At 47.4% G+C, this 27,635-nt stretch overlaps 1 protein-coding gene across 15 annotated transcripts in view; it reads left to right on the top strand.

Moving 5' to 3' along the window:
• Nucleotides 1–2,218: 2,218 nt before the first annotated feature.
• The window catches only part of PAFAH2 (platelet activating factor acetylhydrolase 2), a 58,441-nt gene continuing 33,024 nt past the window's right edge, over nucleotides 2,219–27,635 (top strand). For 14 of the 15 annotated variants that reach the window (XR_569531.2, XR_569533.2, XR_569525.2 and 11 more), the window contains exons 1-10: nucleotides 2,219–2,376; nucleotides 8,920–9,060; nucleotides 10,008–10,161; nucleotides 10,733–10,829; nucleotides 15,098–15,166; nucleotides 15,544–15,679; nucleotides 16,666–16,779; nucleotides 20,103–20,194; nucleotides 22,006–22,176; nucleotides 24,089–24,243. Coding sequence is in view for 2 of the 15 variants with exons in the window: in XM_008694574.2 (XP_008692796.1) it covers nucleotides 8,971–9,060; nucleotides 10,008–10,161; nucleotides 10,733–10,829; nucleotides 15,098–15,166; nucleotides 15,544–15,679; nucleotides 16,666–16,779; nucleotides 20,103–20,194; nucleotides 22,006–22,176; nucleotides 24,089–24,243 (1,078 nt within the window). In the remaining 13 variants the exon portion in view is untranslated. Of the gene's footprint in view, nucleotides 2,377–8,085; nucleotides 8,408–8,919; nucleotides 9,061–10,007; nucleotides 10,162–10,732; nucleotides 10,830–15,097; nucleotides 15,167–15,543; nucleotides 15,680–16,665; nucleotides 16,780–20,102; nucleotides 20,195–22,005; nucleotides 22,177–24,088; nucleotides 24,244–27,635 lie in introns of those variants that run through there. The other variant, XM_040619033.1, reaches the window with a different exon arrangement.

The raw sequence follows: 27,635 nt of genomic DNA, 5'->3' as shown, positions 1-27,635 counted from the left end.
ACGCCAGAGAGAGCATTCTCCTCTGCCACTAACCACGGATTTAATTAAATCCTGGGCTTAATTACCACAGTGCGGTGCTGCCCTCACTCCTTCCTGATGACTTTCTCGTGGCTCCTGGAAGGATGGTGGTGGTGACAGTGTCATGAGCAGGGGTGAGCCTAAAGAAGCCCAAAGCAGGGACTCTGGACATCTGTGATTTGAGGGTATGTGAGATGGGGGTGGGTGGGGACCCCCTGGAGGACTCAGCACCTGACCTCAGAGAGCTCCCCATTTCTTGCAGCGTTAAGACCTCCCACCTAGGAGATGGCACAAGACAGGGTGAGGTAAGCCCCCCCATGAGAGGTGCACACAAATATCCCAGCCATTGAGAGGGGCAGAGGTTCTTTGGGACTGGAGGAATCAGGGAAGCTTCATGGGGAGAGGGCCTAACTGGCTTTTACAGGAAGAACAGGATTAGACAGGCCACCAGGCAGGGCAGCACCGAGTGGAGCGAAGAGCATGCATGAGTAAAGGGGTGCAGGTAACAACAAAAACCTGATACATCTCGAGAATGGCGAGGAGGTGAAGGCAGCTGGAGGCAGAGCAGAAGAGAGGAGAGCCCTGACAGAGTGAGCAACACTTCTGGGGAAGTAGTGGGGGGCCAGGTTGAGGAGGACCTCCAATGCCAAGCTGAGGCAGGAAAACCGAAGGGACCCCATGAGGGGAAAAAATGTTTGTTTTTTTTCTTTTGCTCCTTTTTGGGCTTCTATTCTTGCTAGACCTGCACCCCCGCCCTACACAGGCCTTATTGTATGTATGTCCTCCTTGTAAGGGACAAAGAGTTAATGATATCTTTGGAGTCTTCCAGCACAATAGATAATATCTAAGGAACTACGGGGCAAAGCCATCATGTCCATATTCCAGACCACTGGTGCCAGACATCTCAACACCAAGATCCCCGGCTCCAAGGAGTGAGTGACTTAGGATGGACATCTGGACCTTGTCCTTGTTCTGACCAGTTCCTGGATGCCTGAGAGGACACGTGCATCAGACCATGATCGTCAGTAAATCCCCCAGACCCCAAGCAAAGACAAGAGTCACATTCCTTTCCTTTCTGCGTCTCCCAGAAGCTCTGTCTGTATCTGCTGTTTCTATATCCTCAATAAACCACTTTCACCTCCTGCTGGCTCGAGTTTGATTTCCATCCTGCATGAAGCCAAGGACCCTCTTGGCTAGTCCTGCAGGACGCCCCTGGGTCCTCAGACCCCGACAGCCTGCATCAAAGTTAAGAAGTTGGGACCTCATTCAGTAGCTGTTGAAAGTTTTTAAATCTCTTGAATGATCCAAATTTCTTACAGAAGTTTACAAGACTCTTGAGGATGTGGCTCTACCAACCTCCTCAGGTGTCCCCCCATTCCATCCCTCACTCTGCTGTGCTCCAGCCTGAATATAAGACGTTCTTCACAACGCCTGTACACCTGGCTAAGTCCTATTCCCTCAAGTCTCAATTTTAATATCCCTGTAAGATCTCTAAGAAGCCTTGCTGACACGGTCCCATTTCCCTGAAGCCTGCGTACGTGCCTCCTTTCAGGGTTCCCACAACCCCCTTTGTTTCCCTTATTAGAGCACGTATCACTGTGTTGTAAATCTTCATTCGCCGGAATCCTCCGCTAGATTGTGATTTCATCCGAGGCTAGGAACAGTACCTTGTTCACCACCGTGTCCCTAAGAACCAGGATAGGGGCAGCAAAGTGACGATGGAGGGAGGGTTGGGGTGGGGGGGCGCGGAGGGTGACCAGTGAGCACTCAGATTCCTCCGTTTTCGTCGGTGTCTGAAGGACAATGGAAAATCAGGTCAAAAAAGTGTCAACAGGTATGGGTTGGTAGAAAATGGGCGCTTAATTTGAATGATCAGTTTCATACTCTCACAGAGCGCAGAGTGGGGGAAATCAAAAAAGGCTCGCACCTCCTTGAAAATAAAACGAAGCCATGGCTATTTGTAGGCACGCCCGGGAATTATTTGAGGAATGGTGAGGCGGAGGGTTACTAACCGGGACTATAAGCAGTAACGCTCCGCTCGAGCCTTGTAATGGTGGCGGCGACGCTTCAGACCACCAGGGGGAGGAATCGCGCCGCATCCTGGGCCTTGGGCGGTTTCATCCAACAATGAGGGCCCGCGTGGAACTCTGGGGATTGTAGTCTTAGGGTCTCAACGCGCAATCTTGCGCGATGCACCCTCGGGAGTTGTAGTTCCAGACAGAGAGGAGGGGAATGCTTTCAGGCGTCAATGATGAGTTCTGGAAACTACACCTACCAAAGGGCCACGAGCTCCAGAGTAGTTTCTGGTTTCCGTGGAGTTGACCGTCTGGGTTACTTCTGAGGGGTCAACCTGACTGGGTAAGTTGGGGTGGAGAAAGCTCTTGTTCTGAACTGAGGTATCAGCCGACTTTTTCATCTTCCAGCCCGGTTTGGGGGCTGCTTGTCTCAATGCCAGTAACTCCGCATTAATCCTTCATCCTTTTCTGTTTCTTGTTCAGACCCCTCCAGTATCTGCCCGCACCCTTAACGCTCTCACGATCATCTCGCGCCTTCCCTCCCGTCGCCCCCGGAATCCCACCCTGAGCTGTGGTGGTAGGACTCAGCCCCTCAGCCCCAGCCGGAGCACACAACGTGACCTCCGCGAATCCTGGGCTTCCTTAGGCTCCACGCCTCCTGTGTGCTCCTCTCTTCCCCTCACTTTCTGCTGTTTCATGCTAGTGGAGGAAGGGTCGCCATTCCTTCTTCCCATTCCGTGGAAGAGCCCTGGGCTCAGCCGACCCGGGGTCTAGTCCACCCCTGCAGCTCGCTCGCCGTGTGACCTTGGGCAAATCAAGCAATCTCCCTGGGACTCCAGCTCTTCATTTACAAAATGGAGATGGCAATTGGTGTCGGTCTTGGGGTGAGGCTCTTTGGTGGAGCCAATAAGATAATATGTGTGAAAGGGTTTTTAAACTGTAAAGCTTCCTCAAGCGAGAGAGGTTCTTTTTATTATAATTATTAATACTCTGGAACACTCTTATTTTGGGTCCTTTTCTACCTCTGTCCCCTTGTTGTTCAAGCCTGTCTCTTGAGTGCTTGGTGTCTCCATTCTCTAAAAGTAGGCTATTTCCTCCCTTCCTCCAGAGACCAGAGGTCAGACTAATGAGCTTTAAGTCTCCAGAGAGCTTTGTCCGAAAGGAAGCCCCAGAGAAGTGCTTCTCTTGGACTCTGTCCTGAAATAGCCAGTGATGAAAAGTCCACACAGCTGGCAAAAGGGTGGTTGGTTTCTCCTCATTGGAAACAGGACCCCAGCAGGAGATGGACAGCTGCGTTGTAGGCACTGTCCATCTCCTGGGCTCTTGTGGGCCTTTTTAGTACACTCTGATTTTTGCTGGAGTGTTTCAGACTCAAGAAGGCTGGAAGGAAAGAATTCGTCTTGCCAAAGGGTTTAATACAGAAAAAAATGGAAGAGACCTTGGCCCCTTGGCCTGGTGTGATGAAATAGCACTGTTAATTAATTTTTAACATTTTGTTTTGTTTTAAAGATTTTATTTATTTATTCGACAGAGATAGAGACAGCCAGCGAGAGAGGGAACACAAGCAGGGGGAGTGGGAGAGGAAGAAGCAGGCTCATAGCAGAGGAGCCTGATGTGGGGCTCGATCCCATAACGCCGGGATCACGCCCTGAGCCGAAGGCAGACGCTTAACCGCTGTGCCACCCAGGCGCCCCAATTTTTAACATTTTGTGAGCACTTAAAATGTACCAAGCCCTAGACAATATCACTTTTTTTTTAAAAAAAGATTTTATTCATTTGACAGTCAAAGAGCGAGCACAAGTGGGCAGAGCGGCGGACAGAGGCAGAGGGAGAAGCAGGCTCTCTGCTGAGCAGGGAGCCGGATGAGGGGCTTGATCCCAGGACCCTTAACCGACTGAGCCACCCAGGGGCCCCTCACTTTCCTTCTTTACTTATTTTTAAAAATTTTTATGTATTTTCTCAATTTTCTTATTTAAATTTCACTTTTGAAGTGTCTTCATTTTACTTCTAAGGAGCTTAGGCTCAGAGAGGTCATGCTATAATAACTATTGTAGTTAGAGCTACTATCTCTGGTTATAGTGCCTTCTACCTGTCAGGTGTTTTATATACGTTATTTCATTTAGTCCTCATCAACAACTTCATGAGTGCTAGTATTTCTGTCATATGGATAAAATCTCAGAGACTTAGAATTGAAGGAACATCCTCGGGATCACAGCCAGTTAAGAATTGGAATTCAGACTATCACCAAAGCTTTTTCTTTTTACACTATACCATATAGCCTTATTTTGGGGTCAAAAAAGACAGATTAAAGAATCGAGAGGGTTTAAATCAAAGCCAAGTGAAGGAGCAATTAGTGGGTCTTTACTACATAGGAAAAGCATGAAGGTAGATGGTTCGGCCTACAAAGACGTATAAAACACAGCCTTTATATGGTATCCAAAAAAATGCATAAGGGTGTAAAAATTAGATTCACTGGATAAGTTAATTATTGAGACCAATTATATGCAAGGCACTATGTTAAGCCTTGTGACTGGTGGGAACATGCTTCTAGGTGGCCATGGGCATTGAACCAAGTGAAGTCATAGTCATTATCGTTTCATTACTAGAAAATGCTGGGCTGGAACACTGTATACACGCAGTAAATATTTGTTGCATGCATGCATCTCTGAATAAAAAGTATCATCTGGACCAGAGGTTCTCAAACCTTGCTGGGGAGAAACATGGGAAGCTTTTAAAAACTGACCTCTGGAAATGAAGATCCTAAAATCTATATTTTTGAAAGTTTCCCAGGTGACTGTGACAATAGATTCAGGAACCTCTGAACTAGGTTCTGCTTGGACTACTTGTAGGAAGTCACTGACTGAAAACTGCTAGAATAGGTACTAATCCGAGAGCTATCCTAAGGCAGCCCATGATTGGTTAGCAGGTGAAGGATGCAGACAGTGCTTAGAGTTGAGAGAACGGCAAGTGGAAGGACTTGTTAAAGCGCAGAGAACCAGAGATTTCACTGGGCCTTGATGGATCGGGCAGGCTTGCATGGGTCTAGAGACTTCTAGACAGGCACCACCACAAATTGTTTGGATGAAGTGAACAAAAGAAGGTAGAGACACCTGGGCTGATTTCCTTGGAAAATGCTATGGCATTTATTAGAAATGACTCTGGATACCCTGGGTGGGTGTCTCTTAGGCGAAATTGGATTTTCCCATCTCCCCATCTTCCTTGGACATCAATATGAGCCCAGGGAATGCAGATTCATTTTTGTGTATGCCTCACTCTGGCCAGTTAGCTTTAGTTTGTATTTATCTCCAAACTTCAAGATTCTTTCAGAAACTTTCCAGGACTACTAGAGAGTTCTACTCCCTTCCTTTTAGCAGTTTTTAACTCCACTCATCTTGATTCCTATCCCAAGCACTGTTCTCTATATGGGGTAAGACCAAAATCTCTTCCCATAAGAAGTTACTATCATTCTGGTCACCCAGTCCTGAAACCTGACTCCTCTTTGGTTCTTCTGTCTTCCTTGCCTCCCCAAATCCACTCATTTGCCAAATCCCATTGTTTCTACTTTTCACTCAATCAACAAATATTTCCTGGGTACTTCATAAGAGCCAGGTACTACACAAGGAGCTTTAAATGCATTATTTCATTTTATCTTCCTAGCAACCCTACGAGGGTGGATAGTTTCCTATTGTACCCATGAGGAATCAGGCTTAGGGAGATCAGAGGATCTGCCCAAAGTGAAAAAGCTAGGCAGCAAAGGAGCTGGGCTCAAATTCGGCTCCTTCAGACTTAATATCGCTCATTTCCAGAGTCGATTCCAGCTCCTTAGCTAGCACTGGAGAGACTGCTACCCTCCAGATCTGTCACACCTTTTCTCACATGTGCTTTCTTACCTTTGTGGCTTAGCTGATACACTTTCTCCTACTTGAAAGTCCACTTTTGCCATCTTTCTCTGCCTCCACTGCCAAGCTACGGACGTGTGCTTTCTTCTCAGAACTCCTGCATCTGATCCTCTTATATGACCTTTTCTTTGGCAGTTAGATCTTGGAGCTGCTTCATTGTCATGTGGGTGACATGTGTCATGCACCCCTGCCTTATGTCTTCCGTGTGTGCCCTCAGCGGCAAGGGGAAAAGGTCAGGGTGTGAGACTAAGTAGCACATACTCAACTTCACTCTGGCTAACCAGTCCACTGACTGCATCAGGAGCTTGGTCAGTTAGTTTAGTTTGTTTGTTTCTTTTTAGAAAGGTGTTATTTATTTATTTGACAGAGCGTGTGCACAAGCAGGGAAGGCGGCAGAGGGAGAGGGAGAAGCAGGCGTCCTGCTGAGCAGGGAGCCTGATGTGGGGCTCGATCCCAGGACCCTGGGAACAGGACCCAAGCTGAAGGCAGACGCTTAACCGACTGAGCCACCCAGGCGCCCCAAGCTTAATTTCTTTTTAAAAAGAACTGCATTCTACTACTACAGAGTAGTAGAAAGAAAATCATTTCTTTTTTTTTTTTAAGATTTTTTTTTTTTAAAGATTTTATTTATTTATTTGACAGAGAGAGACAGCCAGCGAGAGAGGGAACACAAGCAGGGGGAGCAGGAGAGGAAGAAGCAGGCTCATAGCGGAAGAGCCTGATGTGGGGCTCGATCCCATAACGCCGGGATCACGCCCTGAGCCGAAGGCAGACGCTTAACCGCTGTGCCACCCAGGCGCCCCAAGAAAATCATTTCTTTTTTCCAGAGTTAAATAGAATGACATTCGGATTATTGGTTATTTGGGGTTTGCCATTGGACCAGACAATTGGAAGTTGGCTACCAGGAGATCTGTGTGTAATAATAGTTCTGCTTGTGACATTGTGCAGCTCGCTTAACCTCTGAGGACCTTGTTTTGTTCATCAGGACAGCACATGTATGTAGTGGGGAGGGTGGGAGATGATTGTGGCAAGGATCCATAGAAATGGCTTCTAAGGTCTCTGCTTGCCAAGACATGCTTGGACTTGAACTTTCTGATCCACCCCAGAGTGTCTTAAAGAAAGCAGAATAGTGTAATGACTAAAAATGTGGGTCTGGGACTCAGTGTATTTGTTTAGATGCTTTTGGTTCAGGCAATAGAAATCTAAAGTCAATTGGTTTTAACAAAAAGGGGATTTACTGACTCATGTAACTGGAAAGTCCAGAAGTGGGTCAGGTTTTTCAGGTATTGTCTGGTCTAGAGATTCTTAATGTCTTCACAAATATGACTCCGTTTGTCTGATTCTTTCCTCTGCTGTCTTCCATGGGTAGCTTTATCCTTGAGGTAGCAAGTGCCTGCAACATTTCAAGGCTTCATATCTGCACATCACCGTAGTTCAGAACAAGAAAGAACGTTTCCATCTTCAACCATCAAAGTCCTGGGCTTTACTCTGAATGGACCAACTATGTCATGTGCCCACTCTTCATCCAGAGACCGACCCGGGGACACCAAGGGCTGATCGGTTCAGGTCAATTATGGCCCAAGTCTAGAAGTTAGGGGAGGGGAGTGTCAGCCCCACTCAAGTCACAAGGGTACTGCATAGGAGGGCAAGATAGAATAGGTGTGGAGAAGTTTGACCGTATTCTCCACTGTTACAGCCACGTTGTCCATGATCAAATTCTGGCTCTGTTAGCTGTATGTTCTTGGGGGAAATTACCTAACTTTGTCAAGCATCAGTTTCCTCATCTCAGTTTTTCAATTAATAATGTATTAAAGCACTTAGTGTAATTCTTGGCACTCCCTAAGTGTCATGATGACGATGCTGATGGGGATGATGAGATTGAAGAGGGATAGAGATCAATGGCTTTGGCCCCAATTTAGGGAGCAGCCAAATTACAAGAATGTTTGCTAGTCAGGAACACACACCTGCCATGTCGAGGGCTCCTGGTTGATCTGCAGCCACATTGTATTCTTCCCCGTCTCTGCCCTTTCTTGCTCTTATGCCCTGTGTAGAAATGCTTTCCTTCCTCTCCCCTGCCCCTAAATCTTTCTCCTACCTCAAGGCCCAGCCTGAGTGCCACTGTTATAGTAGCTTAGGTCCGTGTTTGTGTAAACATATAACTGAGTCTCCCCCATGAGCAGGACCAGTTGGGGTTAAGAGCTTAGGTCTGGATTAGACAGACCTGGGTTTGCTGCCCCGAAGCAGGATAACTTCGGGAAAGTTGTTCAACCATTCTGTACCTTAGTTTCCTCATCTATCAACAGGGTATTTGTAGGACCTTCCTCAGAGTTGTGGAGAGAATGAAATGATGTACTATATGGAGGGAGCTTAGTTCAGTGCTGACACAGCGAATAATACGTCTTACTATTCCTGGCCTCATGAGGACACGGTCTGGGTTACATTCTCTGCAGAGGTGACTGCCACGCTGGGCATGTGGTAGGTGCTGAGTGCACTTGGCTGTGGGTTTTTTGTTTGTTTGCTTTGTTTCATTTTTTTGTTTTTAAGATTTATTTATTTATTTGAGAGAGAGAGAGAGTGCAAGTGAGGGCAGGGGGAAAGAGAGAGAATCTCAAGCAGGCCCCCTGCTGAGCGTGGAGCACGACACAGGACTCAGTCTTAGGACCCTGAGACCATGACCTGAGCTGAAACCCAAGAGTCGGACGCCCAAGCAACTGAGCCACCCAGGCGCCCCCTTGGCAGTGGGTTTTGGAGAGCATGGAAGCTCTCTTTCCCCAACCATCTCTTCACCCTGCTCCCAGTAACAGCAATGCAGCCCTTAAACCTTGGCAAAGTCAGTGTAGCAAAGCAGATCACGTGGAAGATGGAGTGAGTCCCTGGAAGGGAGATGGGGTGATAAGGAGCTGTGGACACGGGGGACAGATAACACATAAAAGCAACAGGAAGCTAAGAGGAAACCAGCAAGAGGCTCTTCTGTGTTTCGCCCTCAGCCATCAAGTTCAGCACTGTCCAGGTCGTTGTGTGTTCCAACTGGTGATGAAATGGGGGTGAACCAGTCCATGGGCTTCCCACCTGTCACAGGACCCCACCTTGTAGGCTGCGGGGATGTGATGGAGGGCCAGGGTCTCCAGGTAAGTGCCTCCAGCTCCGTCCCCGCACATCTCCGCTGCTGCTTCTGTGCCCTAACTTACAGTAGCCAATCTGACGGTGTGATTCTCAGCGGTGGGGGAACTGAGAGGTGGTCTGGATTTGGTGACAGAGCCTCCAAGTCTGTCTTCCCTGACCTTTTTCTTCCTCTTTCCAGTTAGAAACCTCTCGGTAGCCAGCTAAGAGGAAAGGGGGGCTCGAGCTCCAAAGGCAGCTCTCAGATCCCATGCCCGGTCTTGAGAGCAGATGCCTGATCTGGAAAGATTTCCAGTCTCATCCCAGTCTGAAGGTGTATGAGGGGAAGTGGACCATGTGCTGTTGGCCTTTGACTCCCCCTGGGTAGGAAGACCTGCTCCTCCTTCTCCTCTCCTGTCTTTATCTGTTTTCCCTCCACTTCGGTTCTCGACTTTCCCTCCACCAGTTCCTAGGTGCTTTTCTGCTGGCCCTTGGACTCCCCCTCTCTCTTTGAGAGGCACATGCTTCCTGTTAACCCCTCACCTATTCCCATGTGAAACAAGTGTGCTGCTGCTTCCTAAGGGCCAGCCTCGAGAAGGGGCCTGGGTGACCTCCGGATGCCACCCCATGCAGCATGAGGGCTGATTTCATTCCCAGGGCTCCTCCAGGCCTGGGCTCATGGCCAGATTTAAATCTCTCTGATCCAAGCACTGAAAATATTTTGGTACCCCCCCAGATGTCATGTAAAATACAGCCGGCTATTTGAAATAACAGAAGGCTTACGTGTATGCTAAAAATAAAATTGCTTCTTTCTAGATTTTCTGAATGCAAAATTCAGGTATGTGAATTGAAGCTTAAGTGCCCCATTTTGGTGGCCTGCTTTGCTGGCACCCCTCATACCCGCAGTGTGTCTGTTGGGAAATCTAACCGAGCTTGCGGTTCTTGCTCTGAGCGGTTGCTCTCTTCTTTCCTGCAGGGGAGCTTCTTTAGACTCTTCTACCCCTGCCAAGAGGCAGAGGAGACCACGGAGCAGCCCCTGTGGATTCCCCGCTATGAGTACTGCACCGGCCTGGCCGATTACCTGCACTTTAATAAGCGCTGGGGGGGGTTGCTGTTCAGCTTGGCTGTGGGTAAGTGCTGGGCTCACCCCCAGATGCTTTCCCAGCATCTTGGTTATGTTCCTGGGGGATCCCTAGGCAGGCACAGTACTGTGAAGCCGGCATCGTCCAGCCCTCTTGCAGTGGGGCATGCATGAGCCAGTGTGGTGTGGAGACTCGGGAGAGGAGTATGTACATGAGAGCTTTGGTTACAGAGTTAGGTTGTCCGGGATTCAAATGCAGACTTTATCGTTGACAGTTCCTCCTCAGCTCTCCTCTCTCTGCGTAAAGTACCGTTGAATCATCCACTTCCCCCAAAGGCCCCACCATGAGGAACTCTAGCCAACTGTGTTGGCATCTCAGGGGTTCACCCCATAGTTTTTCAATGCTTCTTTGCATTTATCTTCCCACTTTCTATCATATTTGTACTTTCTAGGGAAGAAAGGGGGAAAGAAAAGGTGATTGATTGCCCTGGACTGCTCAGGGGTAAAAGTGCTTCTCCAGTGAGGAGGGACACATATCCCCACCCATGCCTCTGCCCAGGCTGCCCCTGGGATTACAGCTTTGGGGAAGCCAGAGATTTCATAGCCCCTGTCTCCTCTAGGATCTTGTCGCCTGCCTGTTAGCTGGAATGGCCCCTTTAAGACAAAGGACTCTGGATACCCCTTGATCATCTTCTCCCATGGCATGGGAGCCTTCAGGTAAGAGCTTCTGTCCCTCAGACCTTGTCATAGTCCTTAACTAGTGATAGCTGCTGAGTCTTAACTTACTCTCAGAGGGCAGAGAAACAGACATTTCCATCTGCCAGCTGTCTTCCCTGCCATCTGCTTCATGCTGGGGCACTGTGTCCACCTTCCCATGAAGGCCTTCCCCAAGGCCCTGACACCCGGGGGTCTTCCCTCAGGCTTCACATCCTTCGCTTCTCATGTTCCTGCACTGATAAATAAGTAAATGATTTTATGTTTATATTGTCTTTAAAATAAGTAAACATTTATAAATAAACACTTGTAGCTCTCTTTCCATATAATAGCACAGAAGTATTAGAAGGAGCTTGAGCTTTATAGCCAGAGTCATTCCTTTAGTGTCCGTGGAGGGACAGCTTTGCCGTGGCACGGATGTAGCAGTGAGGTGGGCTCGCTCCCTGCACGCCCGCAACTCAGCCTCACCTGGGAGGCTCAGCCTCACCGCCTGTGCTCCGTGTGAGCTTGGGACAGTTGTAGAGCTCTCCGAGCCTAGAATTCATCGTCTGTCAGATGGGGATGCTGCTCCCACTCCATGGTTTGTGAGGATTCGGTTAGACTGGCACCAGTAAGCATGCACACGCGCAGTGCTTTCTGTTTCTCTACATGCAGGCACACGGGATGGTGAACTGTAAGACTTTGGGAAACTCTGCCTGATGTTAGGGCAGTATCCATTCCGAAATCATCCTGGGAATCCTGATTTCTCCATCTTGCTGTGTTATACAGCTTAATAACTGTAGGCCATATGTTCCTGTTTAAATTTATGAATATTCTGTTTATACGTTCATTATCAACATTTAAGTCTAGTTTATGCCCTAGAGTGTCACACCTCTCAAAGATGTCTGTTTTTGCTTCCGCACTTCCCAAACCATTGTCCACACTGTAGCCAGAGAGATCTTGTTTTTTGTTTTTTGGGGTTTTTTAAATATTTATTTATTCATTTGTGAGAGAGAGAGGGTGAGCATAAGTGGGGGCGGGGGGAGCAGGCAGAGGGAGATGCAGGCTCCTCGCTGAGCAAGGATGCCGATGCAGGACTCGAACCTGGGACCCTGAGATCATGACCTGAGCTGAAGGCAGATGCTTAACCGACCGTGCCACCCAGGCGTTCCTTTTGTTTTGTTTTTTGAAGATTTATCCATTTATTTGAGAGAGAGAGAGAGAGAGAGAGAGCATGAGCAGGGGGAGGGGCATAGGGAGAGGGAGCAAAAGAATCTCAAGCAGACTCCCTGCTGAATGTGGAGCCCGACGTGGGGCTCAGTCCCAGGACCCTGAAATCATGACCTGAGCCCAACCAACTGAACCACCCAGGTGCCCCCAGGGAGATCTGTTTTGGAAGCAAATATGACCTTGTCATTTCAGCACGTAGAACAGTGCCTGTCAGGTGCTCAATAAATAGTTGTTGAATAAATGAATGAATGTCACTTCCCTACTTAATCTTTTTAATAGCCCTTTGAATTTGTTTCAGCTCTTGTCATGGTCTTACCTAGATGCAGGTCCCAGACAAAGTCTCCAGCCTTGTTTCTTACTACTTGCACCACTCCAGCTCTCTAGACAAACTGACCTTCTTTCACTTCCATAAAGGCACTATTTTATTTTCTGCCTCAGAGTTTTTATCTGTGCTGTGCTTTGCCTGGAATATTTGCTCTTCTGCTCCTGTCTTCTTCCCCTGCCCTCCACCCCTTCATCTTTGCCTGGCTGATTCCAAATTACCCTCAAGGTCTTAGTTTGGATGTGACTTTCTTAGGGACCCCCATCCTGACCCCTGTATTATATTAGTTTAAGTTTCCCAGTAATATGCTTTCATAAAATAACCTGTACTTTCCAGTACTTAATATAATTGTAGTGAATTAATTACATTTGTGATTACTCTTTAAGGTCTGTCTTTCCTCCTGGATTCTAAGCTCCATGAAGGCAGAGACCATATCTGTCTTCTATCTCTTTCAGTGCCTAGGACAATACCTGGAAAGTAGTAGTTTCCCAGTGAATATTTGTTAAGTGAATACAAGGGCTATGTTTTGCTAGGTTCTCATTCCTTTAGCAAATACCTGTTGAGCACCTGTCCTGTGCCAGCCCCGTGGCATGAGAAGAAGGTGAGTCCTGTGGAGAAAATCAAGGAATTGCATCCACTGGGGGAGCCCAAACATGGACCCACAAAACTGTAGCCCTTGGCAGGAGAGTAAATGCAGAGATGAGGCCAGCAAGGCAAGGAGATGGTGTTCAGTATTGCTCTCTTATTCAGTAAATTTAGTACTTGCCATATGCTGGGGCCTGTGCTGGGGTTGTGTCCTCAGTAGCGAATAAGATAGAGTCCCTGCCTTCAGAAGGACTGTAGTCTAGCAGGAAAAAGAAGTAAGAAACATTCTCTCCTAAGCTTACAGGTATTTTGTACAGAAAGCAGGTGAACACATGACTTTGGAGAGTGGTCTTTTTGGTCTAAGAATCTGTATTGAGACTTCACACCTCAGTTGACCTGGGTAAGCCAGTTATAAATACTCTGCTCACCAGAAAGAAATTCCAAGCCGAAGAACAGGGAGGGAAAGGGACGTGGTTGCCTCTTTGTTGCGTATGTGGTTAATTCAGCATCTGAAATCCTTCCAGACCTATGGGTTCCCACCCCAGGGAGGAGTATGTGCATTTAAGTGTTCCCTGCTTGCGATGTGCAGTTGTTCCTTTGGTTTCCACACAGTCCTGTGAGGTAGGTGGTGGGGGTGTGTATTTTACAGATGACCAAACAGGTTCTGAAAGACAGACTTGCCCAAGATTACGCAGTCTGACCTGGGAAGGGATCAGAGATCTCTCTGGTTCTTACTCCCAGTTCACTGCCTCCCTCGGAGAAGTGCGAGAAGGTGAAAGGAAATAATGTCTGTCCTTCCTGAATCAGTTAGGGTCCAGGCAAGTTGTATTAACAGAAAAACCCCAAACAGTAGTGGCCTAAGCAATATAAAATTTATTTCTTACTCAGATAAAAGAACGCTAGTGGTAGACAGAGATGATAAGGTACTTCCACGAGGTTACCAGAGAACCAGACTTCTTTTATCATTTTGCTCTGCCACGTGTGGCTTCCATTTCTAAGGTAATCTAATGACCTCGGGGGGCTGCTTTAGCTCCTGCCATTACATCCACCATCCAGGCAATAGGAAGGGAGAACTCTCCTGAAACCTTTTTTCCCCCCCCCTGAAAGTTCTGTACAACACAATTGCTTATGTTCCAATGACTAGAGCTGCTCTGTCCATTATAGTAGCTTCTAGCCACATGTGGCTATTGAAATTACAAATATACGGCTAGTCTAAACTGAGATGGGCTGAAGTATAAGATATACACTGGATTTCAAAGACTTCATATGGACAAAAAAGAACTTAATATTTCGTTAATTCAGCATTCTTTTATTTAAAGTAATCTCTATACTCAGTGTCAGTCTCAAACTCATGACCCCGAGAGCAAGAGTCAGATGTTCTATCGACTGAGCCAGCCAGGCGCCCCTAATTCAGACATTTTAATTATATGTTAAAATGATAATGTTTTGGCTCTATTGAGTTAAATAAAATATATTATTAAAATTAATTCCACTTTTTTTTAATTTTGAAAAATGTATCTACTAGAGAATTTTAATTACTAATGAGGGCAGCATTCTATTTTTATTGCTGGGCTGGAACCTAATCACCTAGATAAACCTGGCAGCAGGGGAGGCTGGGAAATTCATAATTGATGCATCTTCAGGTGAAAATCAGACTCTGCTACTAAGGAAGAGGGAAAAAATAAGTGTTTAGGCAGTTAACAGTGTCTGCCATATTCCTTTTTTTCTGGAAAGTTGGAGGACAGACAAATTCACATGCTAAATCACAGGTGCATATTTGCATATTACAGAAATAGCCAGAGTGCCTGTCTCCAAGGATCTGACCAACTAATTTGGGAGACGTATAATAATATATAGACAATAAAAATGCAATCGTTAAAGTATCCAGACTGTATTGGGGGTGGGTGGAGGAGATGAGTCAAGGTTCATGTGGGGTTGAAAACACCATGGATGGATTTACACATGCTTCTTGGAGCCTTGGTGAGACGAGTGGTCTGTTGACCAGAGAAAGCACCTTGAGGAGGGAGGGCTGCTACAGATGAAACTTCCTCCATTCAGTCTTTTGAGATGGTCACTAGCAGAGCGTGGTTGGAATGGGAGCTGCAGGGGGCCAATTCTTTTGACCACTTCTCTCTGTTCCTTCCTGCATCTCTAGGACGCTGTATTCAGCCTTCTGCATGGAGCTGGCCTCCCATGGCTTTGTGGTGGCTGTCCCAGAACACAGGTGAGTGGTGACGGCCAAAACGAACTCTCTTGGATTGGCTGCTGCCCGTGGGCTAGGATATAGGCGAGTCCTTATCGATACATTATTTCTCATCTTCACAATGACCATGCAAGGCAGGTATTCTACTCATTTTCAAGGCAAGGAAACCGAAGTTCAAAGGTTCACTTGCTGGAAGTGACACAGCTGAGTGGGGGTTCAAACCCAAGTCAGTCTTCAAAATCCGTGTTTTTTCTGCTCTCCTGTGCATGCCCCCAGATCTTTCTCCCTGCTAGCCAAAAGATGATCCAGAGTGTCTTGGCGGGAATGGGGGCTTTGGTAAAGGGGAGAAATAAGCTCAAGGGTATCCTCTAGTTTCTCTGGCGACGTGTGTATTTCAGGGACGGGTCAGCCGCGGCCACCTGTTTCTGCAAGCAGGGGGAGAGCCAGCTGACCCATGAGCCGCTGGAGGAAGAATGGATCCCTCACCGTCAGATTGAAGAAGGGGAGAAGGAATTCTATGTCCGGAATTGCCAGGTAGGCTTGTGCCAGTTGGCGAGGAGGGTTAAACCTGTCCTCCTGATACTACAGTCAGTGAGAAGACTTTGAATCAACCTTCTGTCCTGAAACCTTACTCATAGGGGGTCTGAACTTGCCACGGCAGAGAAATGGGGTAGTAATCAAGACTCTTAACAATTGCAGGTGACAGAAACTCAATTTAATCTTGGTAGGCAAAACGGAGAATTGACTGGCTTAAACAGGCTGAGTGTAAGAAGGGCAGGACCACAGGAGCCAGACTCAAATACCATCAGGACGTTTTTTTCTCTCTGTCTCCTCTGCTGGTTGGTCTTATCTGCCAACTGGCTTACCTTACAAGGTTAGATGGATTGAGTTAGCATATGTTTGGCCTCATGATCTGAGAGAATAGGGCTGTTGGGGGAGGGTGGTCCCCCAGTCCTCCCACCTGCCTCAGGCTGCACTATGAAAAATCCTGGAGGGAGGCTCCTAGGCCCGGAAGAAGTACCCAGGTGGGAAATTTTCGTCAGAAATACGTTGGTAGATTTGAGGGGTGTCACAGTCCTCAAAAGTCAGGGGTAATGGGAGAAATGGGGGCAGGTAAGTGCTCGGCAGACAAAAACAATAGATGTATGCTATATAGGCAAGTAGAATCCAGTACTGGGTTGATTAAAAAAAACACTCTTACTTCTTTTGTGTTCAAGGTGCTTTCATATATGTTGTCTTATTGGGTCTTCCTGAAGCCCCCATGGGGAGTCCGAATAGCATAGAGTCCGAATAGCATAGAGTCCGAATAGCAGTGCTGACTCCAGTGGACTGTTAGGTGGCACTTAGGTGAGCTGCTAGGAGGTTGCCAAGCCTTTCTCAGGATGTGGAGCCCCCAGTGCTTGCCGAGATCTAGGTGGGCACACTCTCCCTGCATCCTCCCTTGGCTCTCTTGGAGAGTGAGGTTCTTGCTGGACGGTTGTGCCATATCCCAGCTCCCACCACGACGGTCTCTGTTGCAGGTGCATCAGAGGGTAAGCGAGTGTACACGGGTGTTGAGGATCCTGCAAGAGGTCACTGCTGGGCAGATCGTCCCCAACATCTTGCCCGATGGGTTGGATCTGATGACCTTGAAGGTATGGCAGCAATTGGTATGACCTGGAGCACATGTATTCATCAGGACTTTTGGGGTTACAAATAACAGAAACCTAACTCATCTGCTTAAATCAAAAGAGAATTTATTGGTTCAGTAAGTTAGGAAGACCAAAGGCAGGCTGGCCTTAGGCCAGCGTAGTGAGATCCAGGGTCTCAGACATTCTCATCAGAGCTCTGGCACTCTCTTCCTTCTCCTGGCTCAGTTCCACTCTGTGTGTGTGGGCTTCATTCTCACCGTACTCTCTCCATTAGGCAGGAAAGATGGTTGCTGGCAGCCCAAGCCTGTATTTCAGCGCAGCTCCAAATTTAAAAGGAAAAGAGATGCTCTTGGCTTCCACTATTCTCGGAAGGCTGTGGCCCTGCTTGGGTTACATGTCCCTTCCGGACCAGTCACTGTACCAGAGGGACAGGGTATTCTGATTGGCCTAAGTTATACACCCACTTCTGGGTCAGGGGAACCTGAGCGCCAGGACTGGCATCCCTACAGGGCCACACGGGTAAGGGGAAAATGGTTCGTTCCCCAAAGGAAGGTCTGTTCAGCAACAAACAACGTGTGTCTCCAGCAGACTAATTCCTTCCTCTGCGGGAATCCCAAAAATCCGCCCAGGAGTATAGAAACTGTCCCAGCTGTGGAATTTGGTACCTATGAAAATACATTCCCAAGCCCCCCATCTTTCCCACCTAATTTCAAATGTAGCTCAGTCTCTATTTAGAGAACCAAGAAATCACACAAAAGCATGAAGAAAAACATGTTTTTACATGTTGACATTCGCCTTTCCAGTTCCTTTAAAACATGTAACACATATGTATACATTTTTAAAAACAATAATGTTATCATTTAATACAAGATGTTTTGTGGCCCTTTTTTTCACTTAGCATAATAGTCTGAATGTCTTCTTATACCAGTTAATATTTTTCTATGGCATGATTTTTAATAGCCATGTAATATTGCATCACATGAATGAGAAAAGCGTATGTGTTTGTGTACATATGTATATCCATACATATATCTATATAAATATACATAAAATAACAGTTATTGCTGTATGAGTACTTACTATGATAAGAGCCCCTCACACAAACTTACGCAGCATTATTAGCTCTTTCCATAGAAAGAAACCAAGGATCAAAGAGGCTAAGTATCTACCCAAGGTTACACAGCCAAGTAAGTGGTAGAGTTAGACTTCAAACGGGGGCTTTTTGATCCCAAAGCCTATGCTGTGTGCCCCAAAGCCTTGTTAGAAAATGCCTTTTAAAGGCTGTGGTCGAGTCAAGGCCATCCAGGGCACAGCATCTGCCTGGAGGGCCAGCTGGGAGGGCAGACATCTGAAGCCCTTTTCCAGCGATGTGATATGTGCCACCAGCCCCCAGCAGACAAGCAGGGTCCCAGGCGCTGAAGGGCAGGGCTGCGTGCCCGTGAGCCTGAGACAGGCATTGGGCAGGCTAGAGTTGAGTTGGATTATTATGATTTGGAGAAATACAGAATAAAAACAGCTAAGAACATTTCCACCTAGCAAATTAAGCTCTGAAAATTGGTTACTCATTCTTGTTGGCAAAGCTGTGGGGAAGTAGATAGTCTGCTGTGTTGCCCATGAGAGTACAGATTGCCCCACGCAGGGCAGTTTAGCAATAGCTATCAACAGTACAAATGTGTATACTCATTTCAATATCCAGTTCTGGAATTCTGTAGATATCTGCACATGCAACCTGGTTTATTCTTTCCACCATTGTTTGTAACAGCAAGAGACTGGTAGTATCCTAAGTGTTCTCCAGGAAGGAAAGCGGGTTAATAGATTATGGGACAATGGATGTATCAGTTTTGGTAATGCTAATTGCCATAACTCCTAAGTCCTAGATCTCAGTAGTTTAACAATAGAAATTTACTTCCCTCCCATGCAAAGTTGCAAATGGGTGCTCCTCTTGCAAGGGGTGACTCAGGAATTCAGGCTCCTTTCAGCTTATAGCTCTACCCTCTTCTAATTGTGAAACCCAACTCCACTGTGTGCATTAAGCCAGGAGTTGGGGAAGGGCGTGGAGGTTTGTACGAAACACTTTTTATGGGCCAGGCCTAGAAGTGGAGATACCGCTTTCATGCTCCTTCTTTTGGCTAGAACTCAGTCCCAAGGCCACATCCATCTGCTGGGAAACAGAGTTTAGCTGTTTGTCCAGGAAGAAGAGAGACAGATTGGTGATCAGCCAGCCTTCTACGCCATGGGGAAACCAGATGTAGCTATAAAAAGATAAGGAAGGTCTTTATGTAACTAACATTATTATGCACAAAGGTGAGTTTTGTGTAAAAAGAGGGGAAGTATAGATTCACATTTACCTGTGTGTGCATTAGTAAGCTCTCCGAAGACACTGAAGAAGGTGTTGGGGGTAGGCGTTGGGCAGCTGTATGGAAAGGGAATGTGGTACGTGGGTGACTTTGCTATATGCTTCTGATTCTCGGCGTATATAAATATATTAACCTATAAAAAAAAAACTGAAGTGGCCATCAACCAAGTTGTTGGTCTGAAGGTACTAAGCATAGGGGGAGAATTTAGGTACAGGGCCTCAGGGTGGAAACTCGGGAGAACAGAGGAGAGCACAGGTTCAGGGCAGAGGCTGGGCGGCAAAGGCTACAGAGATTTCCCTGAGCCCCTCGGCAGGCGGCTATGGTGGCTTTTTACATAATCGTGCCCTGAAGGCTTCTGGGGACAACTAGAAATAGATACTTGCGGAGCCTGGAAGAGCAAGCAGACTCACTCTGCGGGATCAAAGTCAGGACAGATAACCAGAGGAAGTAGAAGCTGAGTTTGTTTCTGCACGAGCAGGCCTTGCTTCAGGGGGAAGTGGACAGGCCGCAGGAGCTTTCCGTTCTGTTCTCGACTTGGCGCCTGCGTCACCCTTTGGACCGGCTGTAAGGCAGGGATCTAGGGGTTGGAGACCGTTCTCGTTCCTAACGTGCTCTTACACGATGGATTTGTGTGGAATCACATCATTTAGGCCCCGTCGTTTATTCGTGTATATTTGGATGTCTCCCCTAGTCCCAAGTATTACAGGTGGTATGATTACAAAAACAGAAATGAAGAACACAGGTTTCAGAATCCTGACTACAGAAAGTTGTTCAGCCTCGGGATTGCCGGACTGGCTGCTCTCTGGTGAGCAAGGGGTTCTTACGGTGCAGGTGGGAGCTCACCCTCCCCACCCCCGCCCCGTATGGTGCTTCTGCATCCATGTGTCGCTCTTTGCCTCTTGCCTCTGAAGCATTCCTGAAAAAGCAGCCCCGCATTTCTGATTTGGTTCAGTTCTCCACTTTCCTCAGGGCAGCATCAACATGAGCCGTGTGGCTGTGATGGGACATTCATTTGGCGGGGCCACAGCTGTCTTGGCTTTGGCCAAGGAGACCCAGTTTCGGTGAGTGTCCCAGCGATGCTTCTGTGAGCTCCGCGCACCGTTTACTCATTCAGCAAGTCTTTGTCACGCAAGTGTTACGTGCTCGGCACTGGTTTGGGGGCTGGGGATTCAGTGACGAACAAGAAAACAAGGTCTCTGATTTCATGGAATTATGTTATTGTGGGAGGAGAGAGACGAGTAAACAAGCTAACAGCCAGATCCCCAGCACTCAGGTGCAGTGAAGAAAATAAACCAGGCTGATAACACCAGAGTAATTGGAGGCTTCTTTGAGAAAGTGACATAAGCCAAGTCTTATAAAGAAGACAACCATATGAAGGTCCAGGGGAGGGATCATTCTAGGCAGAGGGTACAGCTAATGCAAAGGCCCTGAGGTAGAAAGAAGCTTGCCGTGTCATTGTGGGAAAGGCACAGTGAGTGAGGGGGAAGTGGTTCAAGATGTGATCAGAGACATAAACGGGCTAGATCACACGGCCTTTTGGCCAGAGTAAGAGAGTTCAGTTTTATTCCAAGTATGATGGGAAACCATTAAGGGTTTTAAGCAGAGAAAAATCTTTTTTTTTTTTTGAAGTTTTTGTTTATTCATTTAACTAATCGTTACACCCAGTATGGGGCTCAAACTCACGACCCTGAGATCAAGAGTTGCATCCTCTTCTGACTGAGCCAGCCAGAGACCCCGAGAAAAATCTTATTTACACTTTACAATATCCCTCAAAGGGACATTTGGGTGGCTCAGTGGAGTAAGTGTTTGGCTTGATCTCAGCCCAAGTCTTGATCTCAGCGTCGTGAGTTCTAGCCCTGCGTTGGGCTCCATGCTAGGCATGGAGCCTACTTAAAAAAAAAAATTAAAAATAAAAAAATAGAAGGTCCCTCTGGCTACTGTATGAAGATTGGACCATAGCAGGACAAGACTGAAAACCAGGAGGCTAGTTAGAGGAAGGCCATTTCAGAGTCAAGGTCAGAGGTGATGGATTTGCATTAGGATGGAGGTGGCAGGATGGAGAGATACGAATTGAGTCAGGATATGTTTTAGAATTTAAGTGGGAGATGATTGTCCTTTATTGACGTGGAGAAGACTGGAGGAACTCTGGGTAGGGGAGAGGAGCTAATCTTGGGGCCTTAGGTCTGCCCCAGGTAACAGATTACTGCTCGACACACTGGCCGTATGTTTGAATTATGGCACCAAGGAGGCCTTTCCTGACCTCCTGTGCCACGCACACTGTGGGCTCACGTAGCTCCTTGTGCAGTCAGGGCACTGAGCTCTATTTTGTTACCCTGTCTGTTCTATCTCCCCTTCTAGACTGGGAGCCCCTGAAGAGCAAGAACTGTGTCATTTATCTCTGTACCCACAGCACAGGGCTAAGCACATAGTAGGTACTCAATGAATGTTGAATGAATGAAGTGCCTTCTGAGTAACTCAGGTCAGCTGCCTGAGAGTAGACCCAGGAAAAGGTCCGATCCTTGCTGTCAGGGAGTTTAAAATCTAGAAGGATCTGGGGCGCCTGGCTGGCTCATTCAGTAGAACATCCAACTCTTGATCTCAGGGTCGTGAGTTCGAGCCCCATGTTGGGCATGGAGCCTACTTTACAATAAATAAATATAAACAAACAAATAAAATCTAGAAGGATCTTTGGTGACAGGTTAAAGTGATTTCTAGCCAAGATCCTAACTAAAGAGTCTGGGCCCTTGTACCTTCTTCCTGGCTTTCTGAGCCTTTGTCCCACTGAAGGGAAGAACCCTGCCTCTCCCCGCTTGCCTAACTATTCTTGCCTGGGTTTCTGCATGGCAGTTCCAAATGTCTTGTCTTGTCACAGGTGTGCTGTGGCTCTGGATGCTTGGATGTTTCCTCTGGAACATGACTTTTACCCCAAAGCCCAAGGCCCCGTGTTCTTTATCAATGCTGAGAAATTCCAGACAATGGAGAGTGTCAACTTGATGAAGAAGATATGTGCTCAGCATGAACAGTCCAGGATCATAACTGTCCTGTGAGTAAGCCCCAGGCTCATGACCATGACCCCCAGTGTCCTCTCCATTTGCTGCTCATGCTGACTCTCTCTTAATTTCTTCTAAATTATCCATAAGCTCTACCCATTAATACAATACTTAAATACTTCCTGAAGTGCAAAGTCTTAATTTCTTTAGGATTTCATATCTGTCCTCCTCCACTTAGCTCCACCTACAGCAATTCCTTTACTAGTTTATATGACTTGATGACAGGATTTACCTGTTGCTTTCTGGAAAAAGGGTACTGCGGGATTGTGAGTTGTACAATAGACCCTTGACATTCACAACAGGATAGACTTATGGAGACCTTGAATGCCTCAATTCAGATATCTTCCATAAACCATCTCTATTCTGCCCGAGAGAAACCATATTCTCTTCACTCCATTGGTAGCACTATCAGATGGTTTTCTCTCAGGAAACACTTATCACAGAAAGAAAATTTTGAGTGACCTTCAGATGCGTACCGTAGATCGGAAGTGGCACAGAGTTCAAGTGCAGGGCTGAAGGCTCCCTGACAAGTCTCCAACTTGCTTCCGCCCTGCACGTGAGCCTAGCAGAACCTGACCACACATGCCTCAAGGATTCCAGGTCCTATTTCAGCAAAACAACAAGTAACTGCATGTCACGGGCTTCTGGAATCACTCGGGTAGTTGAAGTGCTAAATCCAAAGTGCTGGAATGCTGGGAGTCCCGTAGGCAGTACTTCTTCCCTTGCTCCCCTTGGCTAGGCTGTCTTCCTTAGGGCCAGCCCTCCCCTTTCCTTTTGAGCTCTTGGCAGCCGGGGACTGCTTGACACTTTCCCCCACACCAGTCAGATTGAGGATAATGGTGACCTCTGGAGGGAAGGGAGGTGAGAGCAGTTGGGAAGGGGAACCCAAGGGTGATTTCATTACTGGCATTGTATTCTTAAACCAAGTGCTGGATACTCAAGTATCCATTATATTATTCTTTACACTTTTTTTTTTTTTAAAGATTTTATTTATTTATTCGACAGAGATAGAGACAGCCAGCGAGAGAGGGAACACAAGCAGGGGGAGTGGGAGAGGAAGAAGCAGGCTCATAGCAGAAGAGCCTGATGTGGGGCTAGATCCCAGATCGCCGGGATCATGCCCTGAGCTGAAGGCAGACGCTTAACCGCTGTGCCACCCAGGCGCCCCTATTCTTTACACTTTTTCATGTGCCATAAGCACCACATTTTTAAAAAGTCAGGTTTTCTGCGTGATGTCAACCAAAGTTTAGCGTTTAGATTTTCTTCCCTCATTTAATTGACTAGTAAATATTTAGTTGTGAGTCATAGCCCAAAATGAACCTAGTGAGAATTTCACTTTTGTATTGAACGTGTTTGATAGCAAAGAACTTAAATTCTAATCCAGAAACCCTCGTTTCGAGGCGTTTGCCCTTACTCTTCTGATGACTTCAATGAAGGCAGGTGATTCCTTTTCCTGTTTACTTTGTGGCACAGTTCTGACAAAGAAGGAGCTGATAGGTTTTGTGACTGTTCAGAAGTCACCGGGGAAAAGCCACGGTGTGATAGTTTATAATCCCAGTGGAATGGCAGGTAGGGCAGGCCTCGCCTCCCCGCCCTGCGCCTGCGCACTCCAGCGAACTCACCCTTTCCCAGCACTGTCAGACAGTGTGATCTAGGGGTTAAGGCAGCTTTGGAGCCAGGCACACCTGTTTTCAAGTCCTAACTTTGTCCCTTCCTGGCTCTGTGACCTTGGCAGATCATTTCCTCTGATTCCGTCGAAAGGAAAATGCTTCCTTCCAAGATTGTGATGAAAATTCAGTGAGATAATGCACGTATAGCCCCTTGCACATGGTAGGTTGCTTAGCAAATATTTGCGTGCCCTCACCTCCAGACCCCTACCAGTTACTCGTTTCTCTTTTCCTCTAGTGGTTCTGTTCATCGGAGTCAAACTGACTTTGCTTTTGTGGCTGGCAGCTGGATTGGTAAATTCTTCTCCACTCAAACCCGTGGGAGCTTGGACCCGTATGAAGGTCAAGAGATTATGGTGAGGGCCATGTTGGCCTTTCTGCAGAAGCACCTAGGTAAGGAGAGGACTGGGGTTCGTGGGCAGCGGGGGTGGGGGTTCCCCTAAGATTTCCCTGCCCAGTGGCCTGTCCTGACATGTCCCAGGTCAGGAAGATTTATGGCAAAAGGAAAACCTGAGTGAAAGAGAAAGTTGCATGGAGTTATAGAAAGTTACAGCTATATACACTTAGCTGTAAGTTTGGAGAGCCTGACTCTGTCTCTTACTACCGGAATGACCTTGGCCTAGTCATTTAACTTCTGGCCTTCGTTTCCTCACTGTAAATGGAATTTTCACCTCTCTCTCTCCTCCATGACCTGTGTCCTGACTCATTCTCACTCACCTCATCTGTACTGCACGGGAGGTTATGATGATAAATGGGCTAAATTTGTAGAAGTGCTTTAAACAAAACGAAGCATGGAAAAGCCTTATGACAAGTGTCATACATCACAGACCAGCTAAATGGCAAGGCCGTAGAGGTGTTTGGTCTAGCTTCCCACCCAGAGGAGCTCTTCTCTTCCTTCTTCCGCCACACAGTCAGGCAGCATGGAGAGTGCACTGCTACGAGGGTCAGCCCTCTCCACCTCTCTATTTTATGACTGGTATTCTAGTTAGGCTCGTTTTGGTTACAAGGACTAGAGATTCACTCATTTACCTCGAGAAGAAAAGGAGAGTTTGTTCATGAAAGTACACCTGCCACGTGAGAAGTGAAAAATTACGGGAACCAGGGTCGCTTACGGGACTGACCTCTCTCTCTGGTCTCTCTCATGGGCTCAGTCTCTCTGTCTCTTCCTCTCATGAAATCTCTGTTTCTCTTGCCTCTGGTCTGTATTTTTCTCCTTTTCTACTCTGGTTTTTCTCTTCCCGGTAGCATCGACTTACTCGTCGTTACTGGCTCCTCATAGCTTCGGTTGGCTCGAACCACTCATGGCTTGGTCTCCTACCTTGTGGCATCCTTTCCTCCGTGGCTCCCACTGCTCACTGCCGCATTTTCTAGGATTTCTTTGACCAGATTCCCAAGAGAGACAGCTTGATTCTCCCAGCTCACCTTTACCTAGCAGCACGTTGTAGGCCACTGCCCCACTTAGGCTCGGAGCTCTCTTGACCGGATATCCATTTCTGATCCAGCCAGAATGGAATCCGGCTACCATTGAGGCACAGACTGACCCCTCAGCAGTCTCGTGCACAGTACAGTTTGCTTTGGGAGCCAGGCCTGCCTGAGTTTCCAGGGTCACCTCACTCTGGCCCAAGACCAAGGTCTGATCCTTTCTGAGTCCTCTCCACTTGCCCTGGTCGTCCCCTCAGGGGCAACGCAGAGAAGCCTCAGACCCCTTGCACATGGCAGCTCTTTAGATACTCAAAGTCCCCCGTGGCGTCTGCTCTGCGTTTTCTGTTCGGTAAGCTGAATGTCTGTGGTACCGCCACCTGTCCCTGTGTGGCTCCCCACGTTGCCATTTATTATCCCCTTTGGACTCACTGTTTGTCAGGGTGCCTTTTAATGTGTGGTGCCCTGACTTGAACGTGACATGCTGGGTGTGGTACGTACCCAGCAGGTTGGTCCCCTCTGTGCCCTGGACACTGGACATCTAGTTGCATGGCCTGAGTGCATTAACAGTTCCAACAGTTGCCTAACAGATTTGGTGTGGATTCAGTTTGCTTTTAAAGCATATTTGTTCTATTATGAATGTATCGACTCTCTTAACCTGAAGTTACAGATCTACATACCTGTTCATTTCAACTTGCTCCTTGTGAGCCATTATGCCAGCCTGGGTTTAGACTTTAGGGTTAATGGCGACTTTAGAGCATCACCCTGTCACCTCGTAGGAGAGGAATGGATCCATGACTCTAGACTTCAATGGGGACTGACTACATGGTCTTCGGCCTGCTTTCCCTGGTAATTGTTAGCATCATGTCATTAGGTAAAGAGCAAAAGATGACAGGGAGCCCACCATGGCATGATTGGGCTGCCTTTAGGACCAATGTCTGTTGAGCTAAGATGCTCATTACCGAAGACCAGCACAAGAGGAGACGGGACGGAGGACAGTCTTAGGTTGTAGGGGGATTATCGAGAACTTGCTCTATGCCAGGCCTTACACTGAGTACTTTAGATTCACTATCACATGTAATCCCAAAGATGACCCTCTCCAGTAAGTACTTTTGTTATTAACTCCATTTTATAGATGAAGATACAAAGCTTAGGAGATTGAAGTAATTTGTTCGAGGTTATCTGGTTATTAAGTGGCAAGGCCAGAATGCAGCCTAAATTGTCTGATTCCAAAGCCCACATACTGAGTTGATGCACTGTCGTGCCAGCAACTCTGATGACTAAGGTATGGACTCAGTCTTGAGGAGACACAGAGAGAAGGCCCTAGCTGACGGAAGGGAAAGGACAGCCAGGAAAGGAGGCCCCTTAGACAAAGTGATGCTTGTCCTTAACAGTTAACAGATGAGTCTGGTTCACCAAGGAAGGGGCAAGGGTCTTCTAAACAGAAAGCACAGAGGCTTGTGCGGTCAGTTTGGAGAAGCTGTGTTTAGTGTATCTGGCGTTCAGGATAGTGAATTGGTGGTCCGGTGCAGCGGTCCGGCTGCATCATGGAGGACGGGCGATGGGCCTGTCTGAGAGGCTGAGGGCCCCAGTCGGAGGCTCTGGTGTAACCAGGTGAGAAGAGATGAGACAGAGTCTGAAAAGGCAAAGACTCTCCGCTTGGGGCAATTAGCTTTGCAAAGGGAGAAAAGCATTCTGGTGGCCACATGGTACATTGTCACATGGGAAACCAAAATGGGTTGTAGTGAGCTTTACCTCTTCCCGCTCCTAAAAGTACCCCTGGGAGAGCATCTGTCACTGACCCCGGGATTTCCTTCTCTTCTGTTAAGAAGATTGTGCTTCTTTCCTATGAGCTACAGGCAGCTTCTACCTCCACTTTTCCATTCTCCCTTCTCCTTTTTCTGCAGACGTCTGACACTCTCCCCTCCCCTGTCTCTCCGCTGATTAACTTCACCTCCCACCTCACTGAGAAAATGGAAGTAGTCAGTGCTTCCTCGAAATCCCAGCGCCTCTCTACCCACCTGTGTGCAGACACTCAGCTCCGAGTCTGGTTACTAGCTCCCAGTCAGTTGTCTAACTAAGGCCAACCCCTCCACCCGCACACCAGGTTCCCTCCTCTTCCGTGGGCTCAAGGTGATTGTGCCAGCAGGTTTTCCTCTTATCTTTGATCATTAGTTTGCCCCTCTCTACTTGGTTCGTTTTACCCTGAAATTTATTTATTTATTTATTTATTTATTTATTTATTTATTTATTTGAGAGAGAGGGAGAGAGAGAGAGAGAGAGAGGCAGCACAAGCTGGGGGCTAGGCAGAGGAAGAGAGAGAAGCAGGCTCCCTGCCGAGCAGGGAGCGCAATGTGGGACTTAAT

This window comes from Ursus maritimus, unplaced genomic scaffold, assembly GCF_017311325.1.
Source record: "Ursus maritimus isolate PB19 unplaced genomic scaffold, ASM1731132v1 scaffold_32, whole genome shotgun sequence".
Lineage (NCBI taxonomy): Eukaryota > Metazoa > Chordata > Mammalia > Carnivora > Ursidae > Ursus > Ursus maritimus.
Note: the sequence above shows the minus strand (reverse complement) of the source record. Positions and strands in the feature narration are given on the sequence as shown.